Source organism: Cygnus olor, chromosome 3, assembly GCF_009769625.2.
Source record: "Cygnus olor isolate bCygOlo1 chromosome 3, bCygOlo1.pri.v2, whole genome shotgun sequence".
Lineage (NCBI taxonomy): Eukaryota > Metazoa > Chordata > Aves > Anseriformes > Anatidae > Cygnus > Cygnus olor.
Window position 1 is genome coordinate 80,302,749 of NC_049171.1, and position 24,295 is coordinate 80,327,043.

At 36.6% G+C, this 24,295-nt stretch overlaps 1 protein-coding gene across 3 annotated transcripts in view; it reads right to left on the minus strand.

Annotated features, from left to right (window-relative positions):
• The window catches only part of ARID4B (AT-rich interaction domain 4B), an 88,461-nt gene that overhangs the window by 26,828 nt on the left and 37,338 nt on the right, over positions 1-24,295 (minus strand). For 2 of the 3 annotated variants that reach the window (XM_040551741.1, XM_040551739.1), the window contains 11 exons: positions 21,685-21,764; positions 19,692-19,783; positions 17,438-17,576; positions 13,876-13,955; positions 12,831-12,904; positions 11,856-12,001; positions 7,021-7,093; positions 6,415-6,509; positions 5,248-5,345; positions 4,770-5,037; positions 3,576-3,748 (listed from right to left, as the gene is read on the minus strand). In XM_040551741.1, the coding sequence (XP_040407675.1) occupies positions 3,576-3,748; positions 4,770-5,037; positions 5,248-5,345; positions 6,415-6,509; positions 7,021-7,093; positions 11,856-12,001; positions 12,831-12,904; positions 13,876-13,955; positions 17,438-17,576; positions 19,692-19,783; positions 21,685-21,764 (1,318 nt within the window). The remainder of the gene's footprint in view (positions 1-3,575; positions 3,749-4,769; positions 5,038-5,247; positions 5,346-6,414; positions 6,510-7,020; positions 7,094-11,855; positions 12,002-12,830; positions 12,905-13,875; positions 13,956-17,437; positions 17,577-19,691; positions 19,784-21,684; positions 21,765-24,295) is intronic. The other variant, XM_040551740.1, reaches the window with a different exon arrangement.

The window sequence follows — 24,295 nt, forward strand, 5'->3', positions numbered from 1 at the left end:
TCACCTGGGAAAAAAGTTTCTTGCTAATAGTTGTTAATTAGCAATTAACCTGCCCTTCAGTTCAAACTGCATCCACTGTGAAGTTTTCAAAGACTCTCTTAATTTTATTAGCAAAAAAAAAAAGTGTTTTTTTTTTTTTTTGTTGTTTTTTAAACTCCACCAGACTCCCAGCCTCAGTCTCTTGGGAAGATGTTCAACTGCCTACAAAGCTCACAGTGTGGAAAAGCACCTCTCCGTTTTGCATTTGTTGGCTTTGGCTCAAGTCTTGGATTAGTTACAGTAGTTAATGTTAGATGCTACAAAGAAATCAGCACCAAACATGGAACGTTGCATTGGAAGACCAGTACTTCTGACACAAGTTTACAAGGAGCTTCAGAAGAAGGAGGATCTAAATTTTTCTTATTTGTTGGCTAAAAAAGAATGTGTATCAGGAAAAGATGTGCTTACAAAGCCATTTTTGTAAACATCTCTCTCGGACAGACCCACAAGAAATAACACATTGCAAAAAGAAATCACATCTCCTAAAGCCATCCAACAGCAGCTGAGCACTAAGCTGGCCTTTTTGCACTGATTTATGACTAAGTCTCACAAAACACTACAGAGCCCGTGCAATTCCACTGGCCACACAAGAACAGGAAAAGCATATACAAAAATACACAGAATGAGGGGTAAGCTGCCTCTGACGCTGTTCTCCGCGTTCACGGATCTGCAAGTAGGTGAGACATGCACTCCGTGGAAGAGAGAAAGAGAAGCCCACTCGGTCCTTTCTTTCTCTTCATCGTACTGCTAAATGCTGTGCAGCAGGGACTGCAGAATTAGTGTGGTAGCAATGTGCTATCTGAAGGGGTTCAGACACGTAGCATTGCAAAGAGACAGAGCCTCTTGGGGAAAACAACCAAAAACCACTGCAACTCCAGCTTCCAGGAGTAATTCCTGAGATCTCAAAGCTGGGAATTGGATCCAGTCCATCCGGCAAAAATTCTGCACGTAACCCAGAAGCTTTCCCAACCTCCTACATCTGTATGAAAAGAAGCTACGTGAAGATCTATTTATAGGATATCTATCCTAGAGATATAAATTCAGTAACTCCACGAGTTTGCCTTACCAAATATTAGATTGCATGTCTCTGGCTATTTGGTTAGCCCTATGAAAGACAGATAGTCCATATTTTAAAAATCAATTTCAGAAATACACTGAGGAAAGAGAGTCAGTCCACGGAGATTTTTTTTTGTGTATGCAGCTTTCCATCTGCAAAAAAAATTGTATTTTAGTTCACCAAAGAACCACAGCACTTTTCCCCCTTTACAGCTTTTACCGTTTCCATACTATAAAACGGGGGGGGCAATATCTGTCTAGTGCAACGTCCCCAACAGCACACCAGGTTCACAAAAACCCTTTCGTGCTTATACCATAAAGGCATTTTATTTTTATTTTAAGTATTTAAGATGTCAGCATAATTTCTTAAAACCATTTAAAGCTTATAGGACGTATAAAATCCTATCAGTCTCTAGGAAAAACAACAAATCAAGTTTACGGCACTACTACAGTCTCAGCATTTATAAGTTGTAGTACTGACTGCTACGAGTCTTTCATGTTAGTATATTTAAATTACTCCATGAAAACATATCCTCAACAATGACCGTATCATCATCTACATCTATTTTTAGAGCTGTTTTCTACTCTATTTTAAGCAGCTCATTACAATCTTTCATGAATCACAATAGCAAAATACTAGTTCAACGAGTTTGTACTGAATGAGTACAGAGAAGCAGAGAGAAAAGAACTAACTGAATTACCATCAGATGAATTGAGGAAAATTAAGAGGAAATGCCTTTTTATAAAGGAAAAACTAAGAAAAGCCACAACATTTTTATTGTCATAAATAATCCAAATGGACATGAGTCAGAATAACAATAAAAAAACACAATAAATGGTTATGAAAAGCAAATGCAGATTATAATCGTACTTACTTTTCTATAGCAGTGTGGTATGTTTTAAGCCACTCTACTTTCCAAATACATCAACACTGAATAACACCACAGATGTGTGTACACACACAATTTAGAAATCTTTAAAAACTGTTTTCTATTCTACGCTATTCTCTCAGCAGCGCAAAGATTTCTATTTAGTCTAATTTACCATGTTACTTTCAAAATAAGAATTTTGAAAATTCAGCAAACCTGCTACAGTATCACTTCTCTAGTTCATCTTAAAAATGACATGTAAAAGTCCAACAACCAGTCTTTTAGAAAAAAGACATTCACCTAGGATACAAATAAAATCACACACGGAAAAGGCTCTTCTACTGAGTTAGGCAAGCCTGATTCTTTTTTGTTCTGCATTTGAGTCATACAATTTTCCAGTGAAATTTCACTGAAAATAGGTAAGACGACAAACATTTTACTGAAGGATTCTTTCAGAATCTGTTATGTGGAAACCAAAACCCTCAGTAAAATTAAAAAAACACTATTACAAATGAACTTGGAAATCAACACAGTGAACTACATCAGTTCTGTTAAAACTTAATGGGACAGAACAAGCAATAGGAGTTACTGATACTTGGACTGATATTCTGATACTGTAACTGATACTCAGAAGACAGTTGATCTACTAAATCTAGCAGAGATCAGAGGAATGAACAAGAGAATTAGCAGTCAGGTAACAGCTAGTATTAAGTTAAAAAAAACATCCCAAGACAGACTGCTGCAAAAAGATAAAAAGGTGTCATTATCTGCTTTCCCTCTCACAATAGCTTCTCCTTTAAGGATCTGCTATTGTTTTCAGTTGCAGATGAGATACTCAATTTAGAAAGACCTTTCATGTGATCCGTAACAGCCATCTTTGTGTTCTTACTCACTTGAAATCATATTGTACACGGGTCCTAATTTTAAGAATATAAACTTAAGACACTGGGGATTAGTGAGAACTATATTCTGTTTTAAACTTTTTTTTTTTAAACACAGCTATCAAAAGACACTTTTTATTTTTCTGCACTGAAAAATGCAAATCTGAAGATTCCATAACAGAAGTCACCTGCACACATTTCATCCACTGAAGTGGATCACGTAATCAATCTCCTACTTCCAAAACTTAATGTCTAAAGTACTGCACAAGTGTCTCCTGCCAGTAGCATCCCCTCTCAAAGACAAAGCTATCACTAAATGATGTAAGGTCCTTCTCTCTTTTTCCCACATTACCAGAACACATCACTGTCCAAGAGCAAAAACTGGTACTGAAGTTAAATAGAAAAATACTACTCATAATGAATGCAGTATTTTTGTCCTAAGTGAGATTGATACATCCTCTTGCTTGTCCAGCTTTTAAGTATTTATGCCTGGACATTGTAAAAGCTTTTATATAAAGCTTTTTTTTTTTTTTATACATTTCTATTTTTTATTTCTAATTGGACTCACCAACTTCAACAACGCTAACCATAAGAAAGTTAGGAACACAAGGGTCTTTAGAAGACAAGGCTAATTCACAAGAGGGATGTCTGATTCAAAGTTCAAGCTACAAGAGAGTAAAACATAAGTACACATCAGATGTCTCATCTGATTATAAACAGAGCAACTTACCCTGATTTTTCTTTTTCTTCAGCCTCCGTATTTGCAGCAGGATTTTCCATTTCTTTGATCTTTTCTTCTTCTTTATCTTCTGCTTTGGTTTCATCTTCAGTTTTGATTACATTTAAGTCCTTTTCTTGATCAGGCTGAATATGCGCAGAATCTGGCAAATTTTTTCTGTTTCCCTAGGATAGTAAGACCTTCAGTTAATTCACAAGGCCAAATAAAAATATAAAGTATTTTAAAAAAGGCAGACAAAACACACTGAAGTTATTACGAGGAGGGAAAAAAAACAACTAGAGTCTAGGACTCTTTCTAAAATTACAGAATTTCCACCGGTTTTATTTCTGAAATTCTCAACCTAAGTATAACAGACTTCAGAGCTGCAGCCAGTCTCCCAGGTAGCTTTGCAATAGTGATAAAAGCATGCAACTCTTAGACCTGAAACTGCAGAGAAATCTCTTACATCAACACTTCACAAGGTATGTCTGCACTGAGGATGCAGAAATATCGACACTGGTGTTCACTCCCGAGTAACAGCAGATAGACCAGGACTGGCTGCCACTTGCACACAGAAGCATTACAGCTGCATCACACACTGACTTGAAGGGCTACGCTGTTTCCAGAGCAAACTGCTAAGCCTGCACTGTACAGCATTTCAGCTTACCACCTTGTGTTTCCTTCACTAAAATCACCGAGTCAACACTGGATTTTGAAAAGGTAAAAAAACATTTGCGTCTTTGGACCGCTGAACTACATGAGATCACTGTGTACATCGTGTGGCCCAGGTCTTCGTAGAACTCCACTAGTTTCATTGGATTGGTGAAGTAAATGCAAGATGTAAGAGGGCTTAAAAGCCTGGCCCAACACAAAATGAAATCAGCACTGAAGGTAACCGTGAGCATGTATTACCCAGATCAGGATAAAGCTGCATGCTAACTCGTCTCCATTTGACCTGAGAGGGACACAAACAGGTGGAACGCTGCAGCTGCTTCCTAACAAGTCAAACGTTTAGAGATCACGAACCTCTAAAAACAGGCACTTATGGATAAATATAGCCCTAACCTGTTGTCTTAAATTTATTTTACAGCATGTTTTTGTCTTGTTTTAAATCCATTACAGAGATTTCAATCTTAACACAGATTATTACCAACACACTACCTGACTTTATCAACCGGATATAATATGAACGTAAGAGTATTTTACCGTAACAGTGGGCTTATCATTTTCTTTACTTTCATCATCATTCTCAGCTAGCTTTTTTTCTTCTTGTTGTACTGCTGCTACTTCCTCTTGCTTGCGCTCCTCCTTATCCGCTTTTATTTCTTTTACATCCTGCTCTGGATCTTCACGCATCTTCAATTCTTTTTCTTTTTCACAGTCTTTACAAGGCTTGCTTGTCACTTTCTCTGGTAATGCCATTTGAAATTCAATATTTGCTGAGGTACAATACTCTTCAAAGCCGTAGAGATATCTTAAAAAAAAAAAAGCTTCTGATAAGCAAGTTTCTTTCAAGAAAGACCATGCTACCTAGCAGAAGCTTAAAAGGAACAATATGTTTTGTAGCTTACAAAGACTGCATTTATAACCAAAAGTACAGAATTTATGTATATTGCCACCACCATGAGATCACTATTTCTTTCTAGAGCTTTTTCAGCACACACTTCAAAACTTTCCTACTTACTTTTTGTATGCACATTTAACATTATATCCTGCAGCAGAATTCAACACAGGAATTCCAAGATCTTGATAAACTTGCTTCCACACTGCTCCACTTTCAATCTATTAGAGAAAATAAAATAATGGTTGCTCAATTAACTCACTGACACACAAAAGACTAAGCTGACAACATCTACAATTTTGTATAATAATTATATTTAATTTCCTGCGATCACATACTATTTCACTGTAACACAAACCGTAGGCTACTGTAACTACTTTAAGCAAGCTAGCATTTCTGCATTTCAGTAAGCCATAGCTGGCCTTTCTCTCCAGGTGGTAATAAAACAAAGGAAAAAATACAAAGATCAATATGTCATTCTTATTTTAAGGGAATTCTTAACTATGACAGCTAGAATTTTAATTAAATTGGAAATAAAAAGTCTCATTTAAAGCATTAGCAATACTCAGTCCTGGCAGTACTGCAGCAGACACGCTAGCTATTAGTCTTACATTATGCCTCTAATATGCTCTTTGGTGTCAGAGCTTGGTGACAATATGACATGCTAATTTCTCACCATCTGTGAAGGTAAAGCAGATATACTGCTATAACCAAGTACAATATCCTCTGCTGTCATTGGTAAGGTGGCACTGCACAGACATATCTCCTTAACCAACAGGCTAGATTTAAGGGAAGTAGCCCAAAGCAGTTAGAGAATCTGCGTGGCCACGAATTCCACATGCCTCAGTTACTGCTCCAAGACCAACTCTACCAAACCCAGTCAGCATTTTCCTCTGTATATTGCCCCAAATTGACAGGAGTTAAGGGTCTCATATCTAACCTTAACTTAGATTACTTGCCTTTGAGATTTTATTGAGCAGAAACTCTTTCACCTTCTGAGGTAACAGCTTTATCGGACAGGAAATTATTGAAATCTCACAGAAACACACAAGCTGGCTGATTTTATGCAGCAGTAATTAAATATATTGAGTAGACAATTTTTTTAGGATATAACTAGTTTGTTTCCTGTTAAAACGTGCTTTTCAGAGCTACGGTGTATCCTAGACAGCTGTAGGATACCATTTTAATATGTCTGAAGTTCCTGTATCAGATTCTTCTTTATTACCACTTAAACAAAAATAACACCCCCAGATTTTATAGATCTGGAATACTCATCATACTAACACTCACATTATCAAATCCTCCAAGCTTATGCACAAGTCTGAACAATTTGAAGAGATTCAAATTTCTATATCCTAGTACAGGTCGTTTGTTAATAGGAGTCCCTGTAAAGAAAGACAGTTATTAAAATGTTTTGCAATATCTTTTTCGTAACATGAAATCCATACCATATACACTACTATGCTATTAAATACCATAAACTTTCTGACCACCTTATGCATCTGCTTTTTTCTCTTTGTGAAACTAGAAAAAACTCAAGAGCTTTAATAACCCATTTTCTCATACTTCAGTAATATAAAAAAATCATACATATGCATTCCTCCATATATTACTGAGTATGCACAAATGATGTAACTTTTCTTTGTACTTGTATTATACATACTTTTGTTTCACTCATTGAAACCATTACAGCTACACGTACAAGTATTGTCCTGGGAAGGGACAGAGTCAAGGGACAGACTGTTACCTTCTAAATAGAGGGGAAGCCAGGAGCAAGGAATGCAATCTGTTTCCAAAAATGAACCGCAACGTAACTAGCTTACAGACTCAAGTCTAAGTACTGCTAAGCAATCCCTCTGTCTTCAACTGCCACAAGTCAAACACAGAATTGCCTACCCCTGTCTTCCATAAACTTGTATAATTGCTGCAGAAAGTTCTCTCTTTCTTCTGGAAAAGGCTCTATTTCCTCCTGTTTAGGAAAAAAAAAAAGAACAAACATATCACCATTTTGAGTCCTCATTAAAAAACCACTGCAGTGATTAGTTTAGGTTCAAATATTCAAGTTTGTTTTACTGTAGTCAGCAACACAATACTGTAAAGAGTAACATGGCCTCAGTGCTATGCTACATGGAAGTAATTTTTACATACCACACATATTTTGTAAAGCTGTTTAAGACAGTAACTGTAAAGATCCATCTGAAATTTGATTTTTGATGAATCAGTGCCATAAATATCATAAATACCATAAATCAAGATGTATTCTCAATGTTGTTCCTTTATGCAGGAAGTCTGGAAGATATCAGTATTAATGATCAAGAGATTTTATCAGATCTCTCTATTTCTTCTGCAAGTTAAGCAATTTCTCAATGCTTAGATGCACTAGGTGACTTTCAAGGATGAAATGAAAGATTAAAATTGTGCTTGCACTTTCTTGGGAGTTCTAATCCACAGCACTGACAAACCGCAGCCAATGACAGTGCATGCATGCTGCCATGAGGTACCAGCTGAACGCGTGGTGAGCAGGATCAATCCCAGAACTGAAATAACAATGGATATTTCGGATGTTCAGTTTGTCACACTAACAAATCTCTGTGTTAGGTTTACTTAAATTAATTAACAGTGGGGTTTTGTAACAAAGCACTAGGGTTTAATTTCCTTAGGAAATACCATTTGCCACAACCAGCTGCAACAAAACATTAATACCATAATCAGAATTCTTAGAAATTGATGACTAAGCTGCTTCAAAAACAATACACTGTATACAAGTTGGTTAATTTTTTGCATTTTTTTTTAATACTATCTGTAAGCTTCCAAAAATAACTAATAAAACCTAAAATAGTTTACACTCACGTTTCACAAGCAAAGGTGAAGGAAACACTGCTAGCAAGCAAAGGATTCAAGTTGTTATCATAAAAAGTTGAAAGTGACCACAGAGAACAAATGACTTGAATTTACATTTTAAGGTGGCAGGCAGGCATGTGGGACAGATGCAGGGAAGTGTTGTGGGTGTTATGTTCGTTTTTAAATCTCAAATGACACGTATTTGGAAAGGACTTGTACCAGCATACTCTGGACCATGGTGAAGAGATCAAGAGGACCTACATGGGATTTTCACATTCCTCAACAAGTGACCACTTGCCATAAAAAAAGCAGTCCCACAACACATTTAGGGGATGGAAGATGGGGAGAGGGGAAAGCACTGAACTTAGGAAATTCAAAGCTTTTAAGAAGCAAATGTATAATTTTCAAATACTAGGGGAGCTAAAATACAGGTGATGAAAAGGCTGCTCTTTCCTCACCATAAGACACAATGCCTGAAGAATACTCTTCTATCTCAGATGTGCTAACTCACAAGGTGCCAGAATGCCAACTAGCTACTCATTATTAATTTTCCCAACACAGAACACATCAGCTTTCTAAGAAAGTGTGCTAAGGGGTAAGCTTAAGACCCTGTGTACCTTTGAAAAGAATTTTCACTTTCTCAGAATCTTTACAGAAATTGATACATGCTACATACCATGAAAATAAACTGTTAGTAATCTCCAAACATTTACGAATCTCTTAAATAATCAGAGTACATGACAAGGCTTCCTAGACAATGGTTTGAGGCAGGTATGTCATACTCTTGCCATCTTTATTTCCAAGTTAGACAACAGCACTACCAGGTTACTCTGTATCCCCTGATGTATCCATCTCACAAAGGACAAAAAAATGGCTTATATGCCCAATAATGAAATCCATAATAAAAAGCAACGTGCTTTAAGCAGCACACAAAATTCACACAGTATTGTAACGCAGTACTAGGGAAGAGAAGGTCCTTCTCAATCCTTCTGGCTACCATCATATTCAGTAAAGGAAAGGGAAACAGCTTGCCATTCTGTTCCGTTCGGAAAAAATATAGAAAAGAAGGCAACTCATCATCTCTTTTGTAGAGAGGATTTGCGTGTCTTCTCCTATGACAGCATCTATATGTGAAGCCTGGGGCAATGTAAGTAAGAGCTTGGGGGTGTGGGGGGACGAGTTTTCATGTCCTGGAAAGCACTAGGGCAATCTGCAGGTGGATTTAAAAAAAATGCTCCGTAAAGAAGCAGCCCACAAGTACTGTTTAAGAAGACGTTGCTTGATAGCCAGGAGGTTAGAGAGACAACCTACTAAAATCAGAGAGAAGGCTGTTTCTGCAGAAACAGAAAAGACTGTTTTAAAAACCTCCTACTTCAGCAGATGATTGAAACAATAGATACCGGAGAAGAAATTATTACAAGAGCTGTCATAGTTAGGTCCCAAAATATTTAGCTGAGATCTTCACGTCTAGCACATGGAAAGACTAGCTCATACAACATTGCAGACAACTAAGAGGAGCTACAGAGAAAGCTCTGAAACTGCCTCTCCAAAGAGAAAGGGTACAAGGTCATATACTTTCAAACCACATAGCCAAAAAGACCGTTTTTTTTTTTTTCCCACCTAAAATAAGTAGAGATGGAATGATTGCTATATGACGACTGTATGTCAACCTGCACAGGTAAAAATCTTACATTCATCATGCCCATGGCTGGACATAAACCTGCTCTGGAAGTTTAAGAATTGCACTGGCCTGACAGAAGTAACCCCCCTTGCTTCTCAAAATATCAGAGCATAGACTCCAGCAAACTGGACTATACAACTTTTGATCAGAGCTGGCTGATCTCCTGTAAGCTTAGAGAACAGGCAGAATGAACTCATGAGCATGGAAAGGTGGCAAAGTTTTTACCTCACACTTCGCAGCCTCCCTAAAATAAAGAAGTGAATGAAAGCTGGAGCATCAGTATGCCAGAGCCACAATTTCCAGGGATGATGTGGTCAGAGAAAAACTATGACAAGCATTGATCAACCACCTCCTTGAACATTCCACTACAGTTGGAATTTCAGTTTACTGCTTCAGTTGTCAGTTGCATAACAGATTAGAGGAAGAGCTCTTGAACCTTAGTGAGAGAAAAAACAGTGATCATAGAGGGAGACAGACTGAGTACCCTCACAAAATATACACGATGTAAAAGTCTCAAGTCCCTCTTCCAGCTTCACTGCCAGCTGTGAAATAAAGCTCTTTCCAGTAATTTTCTTCTTGTCATTGTTTTTTCTGGACCTAAGACTGGGAGAACAGGTAGTTAGAAAAACAAGCAAGAGGTAGCACTCCATATTTCCTGTACAAAGGACAAAGGTGGAAGAGGAGTGCACAGGCTCCATGCTTTGACTGAAAGCTCTTCTGCTTCTTTACATCAGGGTAGCCAGAGTAGTAGTGATCCTTCAGTAAACCGGGATAAAAGAAAGGTACAATAAATCAGATTTCTTGGTAGTTATTTGAAAGTTTCACAATCTCTCACCATTTGCTTTTCACCACTAGCAAACCAGTAAATTCCGTTTCTTGCAGTTAAAAGCAGAGAGTGAAAGAACAACACAAGCTGCTTGCAATTTCTGCTTTGCAAGAGGACCCATAGCTATGGGCCTGGCAAAGCAATTTGAGAGTATAAAACAGTGAGGGAGAAAGGGAACAACTACAGGGTGACAGACACACACAGGAAAAAGACAACAACAGCATGACCACGCCAGCCTACTTTGGTTTACTTTTCAAAAATGCTAAGAGCACGGGTCAGGAACAACAGCTTCGAGATGCCTCCTCAGATACTGTTCCTGTGTAAAAGGTAGCAAACTTCCCCGTGTCTTGGAATGTATGATAAATCAGATACATACTGGGGTAATAGCTCTATAGCCAGTAAAAGAGTTTATCATCGTTTATGTGAGCAATTATTTACAGTAGTGCTAAAATCATGCACTGAACTTAATCCATTTCCACAAAGGGGAAAAGAAATCAACATCGCCATAATATGTAATAGGCCTGAGATAAGATAAACCACAAAGGGAAACTACACTCTTGTGCATGCTACAACGCACTCATCAGCAACTTTATAACAGAAAGGCAATGTTTTATTCAGATGGAGAGTGACCTAAGAATTGGAAACCCATCTGGGCCACATTCAGAAATGTGATGTTCTGCATTTGTGAAAAAGAAAAAGAACACCTTTGCTTTTCAATACTGAAACAGTATTGTGCAAAGAAAAGGCCTGCCTGTCTACCTTTGCATAAAGTTGTACGATTTAATTGCTGATGTTTTCAAAATACAATAGAAAGAGTTCTTTCCTTTAAAGTTCCCAAAACATACCACATATTCTTCCTCAGGAACAACTGAAGTATTTTTTAGTTACACAGATCTTCCCAATTGGAAGACTATTGCACCTTTAATAGATAGCAGGTAAGTTCTATTAGAAAATACTTACAAGTAAAGGAAACCTTTCTTTCTTTTAGAAAAACAATATGTATGTGACAGCACACATCAATAGCTATCCTCACCCTGCTCAGTCCCCAGTAGGTACTGCAACCCTTCCACCACTGCCTTAAGATCAGCATGGGAAAAACTGGAAAACAGGATCAGCCTCTGAGCTTCAATTTCTATTTTTCGTTAGTTCCCACTGACACAGCCTTTTGACTACATGTGCTTTTTGCTTAGTGACTCAAAAAATATTTGTTAGACTTCCATGTCGATATTTTCACATTAACTGGTCTTTGTTAAACAGAGATTTTAAAAGCTGAGAAACAAAAGTGTTGCCTATGTTAAGTTATTATATGCTGCCAAATATTAAATATTAGCCTTGCTAATTCGTGTCAGGTGTGTATCTATGCTATTTGCTAACTTCACTTGCCTCTTCCTCACTGCTGTTATCCTCTTTTTCTTTTTCATCTTCTTCCTCCTCCTCAGCTTCACTGCTGGAGCTGTCTTCTTTCAATTCTGTTTTCCAATTACTAGGAACAGTTCTGTTTTTATGAAACTCAAGGGCTTGGTCGAAAGCTGTAAGAGGACGAGCATTTGTTAATACTGCAGGAAGAATCAATTTCAGCAAATCTTTTAATAAAAAAGAAGTCGTTGAGAGGAAGAGAAGACTGCTAATGAACTGTTCCACCCCCAAATTCAAAGAACCTCAATATAGTCCCCATTGCCCATCATTATTTGTCTTACCCAGTCAAACCAGCTTTGTCTTTTCTGCACATCAAATTACTCAGAGCTATTATTAGGATTATTACCATGTTAGTAACTACACATGCAAACAAGGACCTTATGTATTAGGCCATTCATTAATACTTGAAAGAATTCTTGTTCCAACAGCTGTACACTGTGGTTTACATACACTAAACAGGGAGAAGGAGAAGGAAGAGGACATGAACACAAACCCATTTTAAGAGTTCCATCACACAAACTTAAGCTTTCAAATTAATTTACAATTCCAGTTTCTTGACAGTGCATAAAGATACCTGTCTCAAACCTATGAGGAGTATTATGGTACAAATAGTTCTAAGAAGGTCTAACACAAAAGACCAAATACTAAATAACCTATAAAGCCAGCATGCACTGTACAATTACATCCTTCATTTGGCACGTCTGTGTTTAAAACAAGATAAAATGCTTTTTCTTGTTCTTTGAAGAAAATTGATCCTCTATGCTTTCAGTAATGTTTACCTTCAAGATATATAGGATCCTTTTCTGTAAAATAATTTAAGCTTTTTTTTTTTTTTAAAAAAAAACACATAAGCCTATCTTATACAAGTTTGGTTCAATTTACATTACAAAGTAAGCAGGCACACACACAGACACCACTTTTCATAAGAAAATATATTTTTACCTTGTTTTAACAAAGCATCAGGCTTTGGGGAAGTTTCACTGATCTCCCGGACATCTTTTCTTGGCACAGAAACACTAGATAATTTAGAAAAACATGGAAAAAAAATATTAAAATAACACAAAGCACTTTTAATTTCTACCACAACTATACCCAAAGAAACCCATCTGAACAGGAACTTGGGCTTGGGGAGAGAGGGCAGGGGGAAACTTACACACACTTGACTGCACACACACTTATGTGCATTTCTCCAGTGAGGTGCATTGATGCATAAGTAACTGTCAAATGGTACAGGAAAGTGATAGCCTAGACTTAGTAACTAAACTACAGTGAAACTGTTAAATATTTCAGTATCTTTTCTGTAAAAGCATTCTGTTAAACCAAGCCAAGGAAAATAAATAGCTGGAGCTTTTTAAACAAGAGCTAAAACCCAGAAAAAAGAATTGACATATATCAAGCTTCCTCCCTGACCAATATGAGTTTAAGAACAGAAAGCTCCCTATTCTATTGTAAGTCCCATACAATTTGGTTTTCTAGGTTTCTCTGTCTTACTTCTTCATTTGAATAGTATCATCTTTTTGGAAGAGAGATGTGATAATATGCAGCTGTAGTCTATACTGAGACAAACATATACCTTTCTACCTCAAAGAAGTAGTTCTGTGCACACACGCATACATACCACAAACACAGACATCTTTCCATGGCTGGATAAACCCATGGCCACATCTCTGAAAAGCAGTGCCCTGTTCCAACCAGAGCAGGAAAAATAGGCTCAAGTTGTTCTCAAAGTCACAAAATACTGCTTTGTTTGCCACAGTTGTAACAATGAAATTAAAACTAATATAGATCTATGTACTTTGTTGTTAACAACAGGATGCAAGGCTAATTCTGTCACCAAGTAGGCCATTGACAGTTTCCTAAACATTAGAAAAATCTTCACAGAAACTTTTTGAACTGATGTTATTAATACTTTACCCAGCATATCTCATACTATGTTTCCCTCAACTTGGAGGCGTTTCATTTAATCAACCTCTACATTCCTACTCACAATTTGCCATCCTTGAAAGAGCGAACGAGAATATTGTCTTTTTTCACTGCAATATCATCACTACAATCTGGACAAACCACCTGCAAAGATATTACACAAACACAGTTTAGAGAGAAAAAGGAGTAACAGGAGAGCAACAGTATTCAGCAATGCTTCTCAAAAATATTTTGGGCTTATTTCTCTTCAGCAACACCGAGATGAGAGCAATTGTGATCCCTCATAACACAGAAGTGATAGCCTCCTGAAATTACTGAACGTAGATGTCCATACTTGCTTCCTGAAGGAAACTGGCTGCTGCTGCCAGAGACATGAAAAAACAACCTCCTCACAAACACGAAGTACCTGCCATGTCACCAAGGCTGATTCTACTCCTCATCCTAGAGGGACCGAACTTTCACCAAATGCTGCCACCTGAATTAGAGACCTCTTCTGAAAAACTTCTGAAATTGCAAGGATATCACAACCCACAGTTTGGGAAAGGGGGGAGGACACCACAAACCTTGCAGGATTTACAAAATGCAACTTTATAAGAGGAGGATTCATAAGTTACCTACCTAGAAAAGTGTTTCAAGTACATACGTTATGATAGGCTGTTTAAATCAAAGAGTAAATTAATCAAGTCTAGCACTGATACAACATATTAATTACTTGTTGCAGTTTTATAAGCTTTTTAAAATGTGCTAAACTAGTATACAAGTCACTAATTTAAAAGCTTCAGGAATTTAATAATATACATTACTTACTGAAATTTCAAACTTTGAGAACAGAAAAGCAGCCCTTTCCATCTCTTAACACTTTTATAGTTAAAACTTCTTAAAAAAAACTTAAAACTTCTCTTAAAACTTTTATAGTTCCCTAAAAGTTAAGAAAATTCCAGCTGCTATGAAACCCCAAGGAGCAGCAAATTACCAGAGCCCTAATTTAGTCCTGGTAAATGCCTCCTCTCTTGTACCAATTGCTTCCAGTCTTATTTTTTCCATCAAACACGTGAAAGATGCTACGTGATAGATTGTCGCCTTCCTTCTTACATAGGTCACCAGCCACGGTGTTTTACATGTTAGAGTCAAAAGCTCCAAATTGATCTGGAAACAGTTGTTAATCATACAGCACAGGCTAAACAGCATCGAAGTTTTAGCAGTCAGAAATTCATTCACAAGTTGAAAAGCCACTTAACACTATCTCACCTAGTACCATACATCAAGCAACATCATCTCTATTTTGCCTGAATCAAGTTTTCTTAATTTCCTTGCAAAACAAAATCCACTGCATTCACAGGAGGATGACAGAGATGATCCTATGTAAGTTCAATTTTCTGAAAATGCTGCAAAGAAGATTTCCTCTCTGCACCTTCCAGAAGCCTTTAGGTATATATTAAAAGCCAGCAATACCATAAAGCTTACCAAATCACACTATCTCACATGAGGAGCAAATACCAGGCCTTTTTAAAATTACAATTAGCTATTGCTGTCAAAAAACATCACACAAAAGAAACCACCCACACAACCAAAAAATACATGCAGGATTAAACCAATGTAACCACCAAAGACTTAGAAAATATATAAACCAAATTTAAACCTCTATGGTTTTAGATTGTAATTTATAAATGTATCTGGCTATAGGAATGATATCCAAAGTAATCAGTTCCTACTACTAATCTTGACTGTTCTTCACCGTAAAGGTTTAGACTAATTCCCGAACTTTCCACGTTTGTGCGGCTTGTACAACATCCACGTGTTGTAACATAAACCATCTCTGTCCACAGTATCAATAACAGTGAAATATTTTGTGGATACATACTCTTCAGAACATTAAGCCTGCATTTTCATTTCATTATTCCCATAGTTCACAGAATCACAGTTAGCCACACCGTAACATTTAAGCAAAACCAGTCGGTAACAAAATAAAATTACTTTGTTGATAAAGTGCAGGTAATCACTTATAAGGTAAAAGAATGGAGAGGCACAGCTAGAAGGGGGGGGAGGAAGCTGTTTGGGGCATAGATCTATTCCCTGGCATAACCTTTCAGGTTACATACAGTACGATGTTTATTTGCAGCGCTATAAACCTCATTACTGAAGTAACAGTTAATCTAGGATAAGCTATTTCAGAGTTAAAAAGCTCCATCCTCAAACTTCCTCCTCCTCCTACTTCTCATTCATTTCAGGAAACTCCACAGAGAACAAGCTATTCCATTCTCCAAATGACAGCCAAAGAAAGAACAGGGTGTATCTTTAGTACTCCTTGGGAGAATAAGCAACAGTTCAGTTAATCTCTAAGGTCTGACCCACAGCTATCCTGATTAGTAGCTCTACTCCATGCATGTAGAATGGCTAACAGGGCCTGCCATGGAAACTGCTCTCAGTTACGTGCATGACCAGAAGGACCAAGCCAACAGCGTGACATAAAACACGTCAGCGTAACTGACCACTGCTCAAAGTACAGCTGCGTTAGGTACCAACCAAGAGGGAGGGGATATTGCACCAATTTGGACGACAGCCTTCAGGAAAGAAACAGCTCGATTTTCTTGTCTGTTACTGCAAATTTCTGTTAAAGCTCCCTTTCATTAACGTGGCACCTCCTTGCCACATATACTGCCCTCTCCCTTGCTGTAAAGGAGCTTTAATGACTCATTCTCTCCCACCAACTTTCCAAAGGGAATCCTGCTGAAAAGCTTCTGGACTGCATTACGAGACACAGGAGGTGATGAGTAGAAAGTTACAACTGAGAGATACTGCACACACTACAAAGAGTTAAATGTTACAGCAGCAGCATTTCAAAGTCTGAGCACAAGTCTTCCCAAAATTAGATAAAACATTTTCAGCTGTGAAGTTCTCATTGCCAGGGAGAAGTTATTCAAGTATTTGAAATTAATAAAATATAAATGAAAAAGCCTAGTACTGGAGGTACCGCATATGGAAATACATTAATTTCTAAATGTATAAGTCGGTCTACATATAATCCTTAGACTAATAGTGATATTTTATTACAGGTTTATTTGTAAAAAAAAAAAAAAGTGTCTTTAAAACAAATAAAGATAATTAAGATTTGTACTAAAAGACTCTGGCATTATTTTAAAGGAATTCATTGGCAATTCTCTACTACCTATCTAAAGCAAAAAAAGAATAAAATCAAATGTTTTTAATCAAATAGGTTTACACTGGAACTAGAAAAATAATGTCTACTTAATTACTAAACTTTCCATCTTTGTTCTTCTCATACTTTCTCCCTTGATAAAACCTGGCAATTCAGAAAAACTATATACGATGGCATAGGTAAAAAAACTCAAATATTATTTCAGTGGTACTACTCAACACACGGTCGAGCTGGAAGTAGGCCAGCTAGCTCTGGCTATTTGGAAGAACTAAAGCCATTTATCAATGACTGTGTAAATAAATGCATTCACATGCATAGCATTTCCTTTGACTACTATGACACTCAATTTTTAAGAAACATACTAACAGTATAGATGAACCCACTGAAGAGGAAAAACAACACCTTTCTTTAATGCCTAGCAAATGCATTAAATTCTTTGCAAAATTAAAAATAAAGATGAAAGTCTTACCAAGGCTGGAAACCACAGAGCTTTCTTTTTATCCACACTGAAGCAGTCCACACACACAACTTTTCCTAGTAACTCATCGCTTTGTTTCCTATCATCTTCATCTTCATCGCTGGAAGAGGATGAAGATTCTTCTTCAGGACTAAATGACAGAAAAAGACTTAAAACTCAACTGCTCAAATCTCATCTACTATAATTAGAGGTGAACCAGAGCTAACTATCTAAGAAGCATAAATGATAGTGACTTAAATTGAATGGTATTTTAAGATAAACGTGAACAAAAATATTTACAGGGACATAAAATAATTTTATTTTTAACTATAAAACTATTCATAATACCAAAATATTACAAGCTCAGAAACCCACTGTCTGGACATTCAAAACTAATTCTGAACAGTGTTTCACTAGGACAAAAATACTGTGGTAACTGTAGTTTTGGACCATCATTAAGTGAAAATGATTTCCCCCCCCCCCCTTTTAATGTCTCTGTTTTTACTTTAGCAGCCATAGTCTATAAACCTGCTGTCATCTGTCATACAGCAGACAAAGTTATTCTGAGAGAGGACAAATCTGTGAAGAAAAAACATCAGCTACAAAGATAAATAGCAAGAAGAAAAAAAGTTGTTTATTTATCCTGAAACGGGGTGTGTGTGTGTGTGTGTGTGTGTTCAAAGATCTGCAGTGATACATTTCAGTGACTGCTTCAATTTCACATTGAAAAAAGTAGATGGGCCAAGGCACAAACATATTTTGATTCCAAGAAGGTTCCAGCTCATTTTTTGGCTGTTCCAGTAGAAAGTTACACCTGATTTTAACCATATGTGGACTCAAAATGTAGAAAACTACTCCAACTAAAATTGCATGCAACCAATTAAAAATATTCAGCACCCCTGGCTATATATAAACACATCATGTGTATTATTCTCTTCTGTTATTATTATTTGACTATTTCTTTAGACTACTCACTTTGAAGGTTAATTTTCAGAAAATACACAGCATGTTCAATAAGCATATAATGCAGAATTTTAAAAGCTATCTTCCATTTTTCATATAACTACTTTTGTGCAAAAAGCTCAATATTAACAGAAGACTCACAGTTAGCATTTGCGTAATTGATGACAGCTGTTTTATAGCCTAAACTGAATTACTGTTTTATTTTACCAACCTCAATTTTACATCATTTGCAGCGCTCATAAATAAAAGGATTTTTCCCCCCAACATCCTTTTGTAAAAGTGTTTATTTCTTTTAAAATACAGTATAAAAGTCTTTCAGGCTGCTTCTTGGGGTTTGAGAATCTCTTGTGAGAAGAGAACAAAGCTAAGGACAAGAAAAAGCCAGGACTACCTTCGAGAGTCTACAGCCTAGCTCAGTTCACCAGCATCTTGTACAATTTGTCTTTTTACCCAGTTTGGTCAGTATGAACCATAAGATAAAAATAAGCATCCTGTTTCTGCCATAACAACATCCTGTGTAGTTAGGTAAACAGAGAAGACAACAACTCAGAGACACCAAGGAAGCTGCAATCATGTCTGCTGTGATACGTGCCAGCTTATTCAATCTTTCTCCTTCAGTACAGCAGAATAGTAAATCAATATTCAAGTAAGTTTGTATCACCTGTACAAATACAGAGCAATATTTATGATCAAAAAGACAAAGCAATGAAGGATAATCCAAGCATGACAACTCCCTTTTTATCCCTGTCACTACTACCTCAAAACTTTAAAAACAAGAGCAAGAGCAGAGTCAATTGAGTATTTCATAATGATTCTTCAAGATCACAACCACCAAGAACTCTGGAACCCAGGAAATCAAATCATTACTCTTGATCTTGTTTTTTTGTTGTTGTTTTCTTTTTTCTATCTGTAAGCTTTGCTCCAAACCATAACATTGTTCATCTATTTCTAAAAGCCCTTCAAAGACCTTGCAATGAGAAACCAAAAGATACCAGGAGGATTCCAGTGCCTTCTACAGACCTCACATCAGCTAGAAAAAAACTGTGTTGCAATGGCTTTAGTTTAAGTCCAAGAGATTGTCTCCACTCACTTGTCAATACCTGCCACTATTTCAAATACTGATCCCATGAAGACTTGCAATTCTTGCATGCACTAATACAGGGAAAACTGACTTTCAGTCTGAGTGCTGAACAACACTTTTCATATAGCTTGCTCTTTTTTGAATATACGACTAATAATAAAAATAATAAATACTGGGAACTTCAGAATTGGGTAAGAGCACAGACAAAGACATTAAACTTACATGTGATTGGATCTCCTTCCCCTGTTTGTTTTCTTTCCTATAACAGGAGTCCCGAAGTGTTCAGGATTTGTGAGTGGAAGCTGATCTAATGTCTGTTGAAATGAAAAAAATACACGTTTATACACACTAACAAAAAAAGGCAAAGTTATTGTCCAAAACGTAAGTTTGGACAACTTGGTTAAAGTAATTTTGTCAATACAGAAACTGTCTCATTACAAAAGTACTTTTAAAAGCAGTGATGTTTCTGCTGTAACAACACATTGTGTCAGCAAGACTACTAGAACATCAACAGAAGGACCTCACAGACCTCCAGTATCTTCTTCAAGGCTGCTGTTACCTGTTTAAAAGAATCATTCCGAATTTGAAGGCTGCTGGTACACAGATTTTTTTCGGTACCATAAGCACCTCTTTTCATTCTTTGAAAGGCGGCATAAAGTCCTCCAAAATAAACATGTTCCTCTCAATTACACTTCCGAGTTTTGTGTGAATTTCTAAATGTGAAACATCAACTAGAATCTCAAACATCTTCCGCACCAGGCAGAACTGAACTCAATAGATATAATAAAATTGGCTTTTTAAATCTTGAAGTAAATTACTTGTGAGCATGGCAGACACCCTAACAGATCCCGTAAACAATGTGAAATCAGAGATCAAGTTAAAGCAGTATCACAACAAGATAATCGTGTGACATCGGTCTAATTGCAAAAGAAGTTGGAGCTGCAATTTTCCCTGCTAAGTAGCTTTACAATCATGAGGTAATTATTAGAAACACACAACATGCCCTTCATTGAGAGCTGGTGACAATGAATTGCTTATCAGCAACTTTTATCAAGACATCAAAAACTATGATAAGAATGATCATAAAATGAAAGTAACAGGAGTCACCTGAACGTAAGATTTCTTTCAAACTGACAAAATAATCTGAACTGACTCTTGTTCTGCCAGCTGGGTTGCAGATCTATTTATCTATATACACGTACATATACACACACTAAAATTTTCAACCCACTTACTATAAAGTAAAACTCCTGAATCCACATTAAAATAGTATTTTTGTAACTGAAGCAGCCTGATTTTCAGGCATGCTGATCATTAATAACAAGGAATTAATTGGAGAAACAATGCAATCTTTAAAATTCTGGTATTTATATCTGAATCCAGACTCAGGCTTCCACTCAAGCCCTCTTTAGATTTGCCTAATCCTGATTTACCATTCTAGAAGGTATCTGAACCTTTACAAGAATGCAGAAAGTAGGCAAGAAGCTAAGCTGACTACAATAACAAAGAATACTTATACAGAAAAAAAAAAACCTTACTGCAGTAGCTTTCCAATAAGCTAGCATGTTTACATAAATCCACCCATCAGTCCAGATTGTGTTACATAATAAAGATGAAAAAGCCTTATTCCGAAGTTTGAACTAGTTTAAATTTGCTACAAATATCTGCACACTTAAGACACAGACCTCACTTAAGACATGAAACAGCTTTAAAATACTGATAAACGCCTTCAAATCAACAGGTAACAGCAACTTACGATTTACCTAAGAAAAAAGCACCGACCTTTTAAGTTTATTGGCTATCATGAAGTAACAATCACTTAAAAATCCACAAGAACTTAAATATATCTAAAGATGTACATTTATTATGTACAATTTGTGATTTTTTGCAATGAATACTTACAGATATTTTTAAATTTGTAAAGCAAAGTAGTTATGTGATTGCTGCCTTTTATGTGATCCCCAATCCATGGACCATTAATAATATAAAAGTGATAGATGTGAAACGTTGATTTTCTTTGTTAACTTACACAGTTTGGTGAAATTCAACTATATTACTTGGTTTAAAAAAAAAAGCCATACCCTGTAGGCTATATTGTACATAATCACCATTTTTAGTAGCATGGATGTACACAACATACTGAAGACTGAATTACTAAAAATATATCACTTTAAATTTTTCCAAATTAGAAATTGTATTAAAATTCTTCAATTACCTCACTTTCAGCAAAATGTCGCTCTCCTTTTAAGCACAGCGAAGAACGCCTAAGAGTCTTCTCATCACCATCATCAAATACTGTCACCAGGTAAGAAGCGAGGCAGGGGGAAAAAAAGATTTGATCTTTTATTTATTTTTTAAAAAAATCAGGATATTAGTAATCAATTACTTTAAGTGTCAGAAAGAATGAGATAAGATCTTCCTGTAGCCAGGCCTTACAAAGCTGTACCTGGATACTACTACATATCCAGTAAAGCATTTGCACAGACTGGCCAAATATTTAAGTTGCTGGCTCACTGTAGTTACTCCATGCTTGCACATGTTAAATGGAATCTTAACTAATCAGTAGTTAAGCACATACAATTTATAGACCAGCACACAAAAATAAAAATCAATACAAGCTAGAAATGAAAAACAACTCTCAGCATTTTCAATTTTTACAGAACGTTATTTCAAAACCAGAATTCCTACAATCCTCAACTGGAAGCTACTCTTACTGCTGAGAAGCACAGACTGACATACGGAGAAAAAAAAATTACAGTTCAATGTTATTTGAAAGTTCAGCATTTCTCCCTGCTGACCTCATTCAGCTAACCTGTAAAACAGCAGCGATAACAGCCTAATGAGGATGACAACAAACTGGTCAAAGAACAATCATCAAAATCAGGTGTTGTAAGAGAACTGTGGAGCTCCCGGCTTCTTGGCTCCATGCTACTTCTGCTGTCACCAGGCTTTATTATCTCTAGCAATTGAGCAAGGTCAACTGGAAAGAAGTTTGTAGAACAATTGGCTTCAGCTACGTACTTCATCCATTTAAATCCAGAAATACATCGCACACATTCAAGGTGGTATCTTTAGAAGTCGATAAACTGATCATATAAAAAGTAAACTTTTATCAAGTTTACTACAGGTACTTAATGGATGAAAACTTGGTGACAAGTTTTAACTCAGGTAATGCTTGCACTGTTCAGTGAAACAAGAATTGACCTCCTCTCTGGCCCCCAACGGTGATGACAATTATATTCTTGTCCCCGCACTGCAGTGACCTTGAAGACTTTTGGGGGCAGGGAAACAACCCCAAGATTAGATTAAAAAGATTAAATTAAATGTTAAAGTTTCAGCAAGTTCTTAACATGTCTCCTTCACCTTCATTCAAACTTTCTCTTCTGTCAACAGTGTCTGAATCAGGCTCAGCAGTAATCTCATTAAAATTCAATCATGTGGTAGAAAACTAAAAATACATAAACACTTTGACAAACAAGAGCCAAAATAACAGTGTTCAGAGAATGGCTGTCAACCAGCAAAAGACGCCTGGCAAGATCAGAACTTAGTTTTCAGCCATGTCTGACTATCAAATAGTGGGTGCCATACTCTAGTTTTAACATCTATTAAATACATATATATACACACACACAGAACTCCCAACCATTATTTATTTGATATAAAAGAAACTCTTAACTAGTTCTGAGATCTTTTTTCATCCTTATATAACACAGTACTATTGATGAACAAAGAAAAACTACCCCTTATGACTACCATTCTTTGTTTTACACTGCAGTAATTGTTGACTACAGTATAGTGATAAAATAACAACCATAGATGCACATCTGACACTTCAATATTTGTTGAAAAAGTATTAAGGGCAAGAACTGCACAACAGAATACACAGATTTTTGAGCTGCATCTCAAATGGTCAACATATAATTGAGCCCTCCCTTTGTTAAGAGAAGTAGAAGGCAACAGGTTCCTAATTCAGTTTGTGTTAATTAATGTAACTGAGTCTCCTTACATAATTAGAGCTTAAAAAAAGTCTATCCTCTTCAAGGGATAAGCTGACTACTATTCAGAACTAGGTAGGTAGCCAGGTTATGTATCCTGAGTGGTAATCTGTGGCCTCTTCCCTGCCAGAGGGATCCTTAATCTTCTTCCATAACACAAATACATTCGACCAAAAAGCTTTGACCGCCTGAAAGACTTGTGCAGCCAGCATAGCACCGATGGCTTTAATGCATGTGACGTTCAAATCTAATGTGGGCATTCTCAAAGCAGTCTACTAAGCAGACATATAAATGTGTATTGCGTTGTAAAACGCCAAACCTGAAACTGCAAGAAAAAAGCAGCAAGGTAATGATGAAAAGAGTGCAAAAGGAGGTGAGACTACTTCTGCACATGTACAATTCCACATTTTTAGTAAAGCGATATTACATTTTTTTTCCTCACAGTAAACAATGAGTTTAAGTGTTAAGAGTATCGCAAACTTTCTGAAGACACGTTTGAATAATGGAATAGTATCAAGTTACCAGGATTAGTTTACCTTGTGCTTCTTGACAAATTTTTACAGGACAGGCAAATAAACTATGCACACCATGTACACAGATAACTTTGCCCATGCTAAAGGCTATACTGGTAGCTTGTTGTTTTTTTGTTTTAAATTAATTCCCATCTTCCTTTTGTAAGAAAGAAGTAGCACGAAAAAAAAACTTACAAGTGAACTCACATACAATTTCTATTTAGACAACCTAAATAATTTAGTGTTAAGAGAGTCTTCAAGCAGACAAAACGGTTAGCCTAAATTTCACACACTACTGCTGCAGTGGCACAAATGGTAA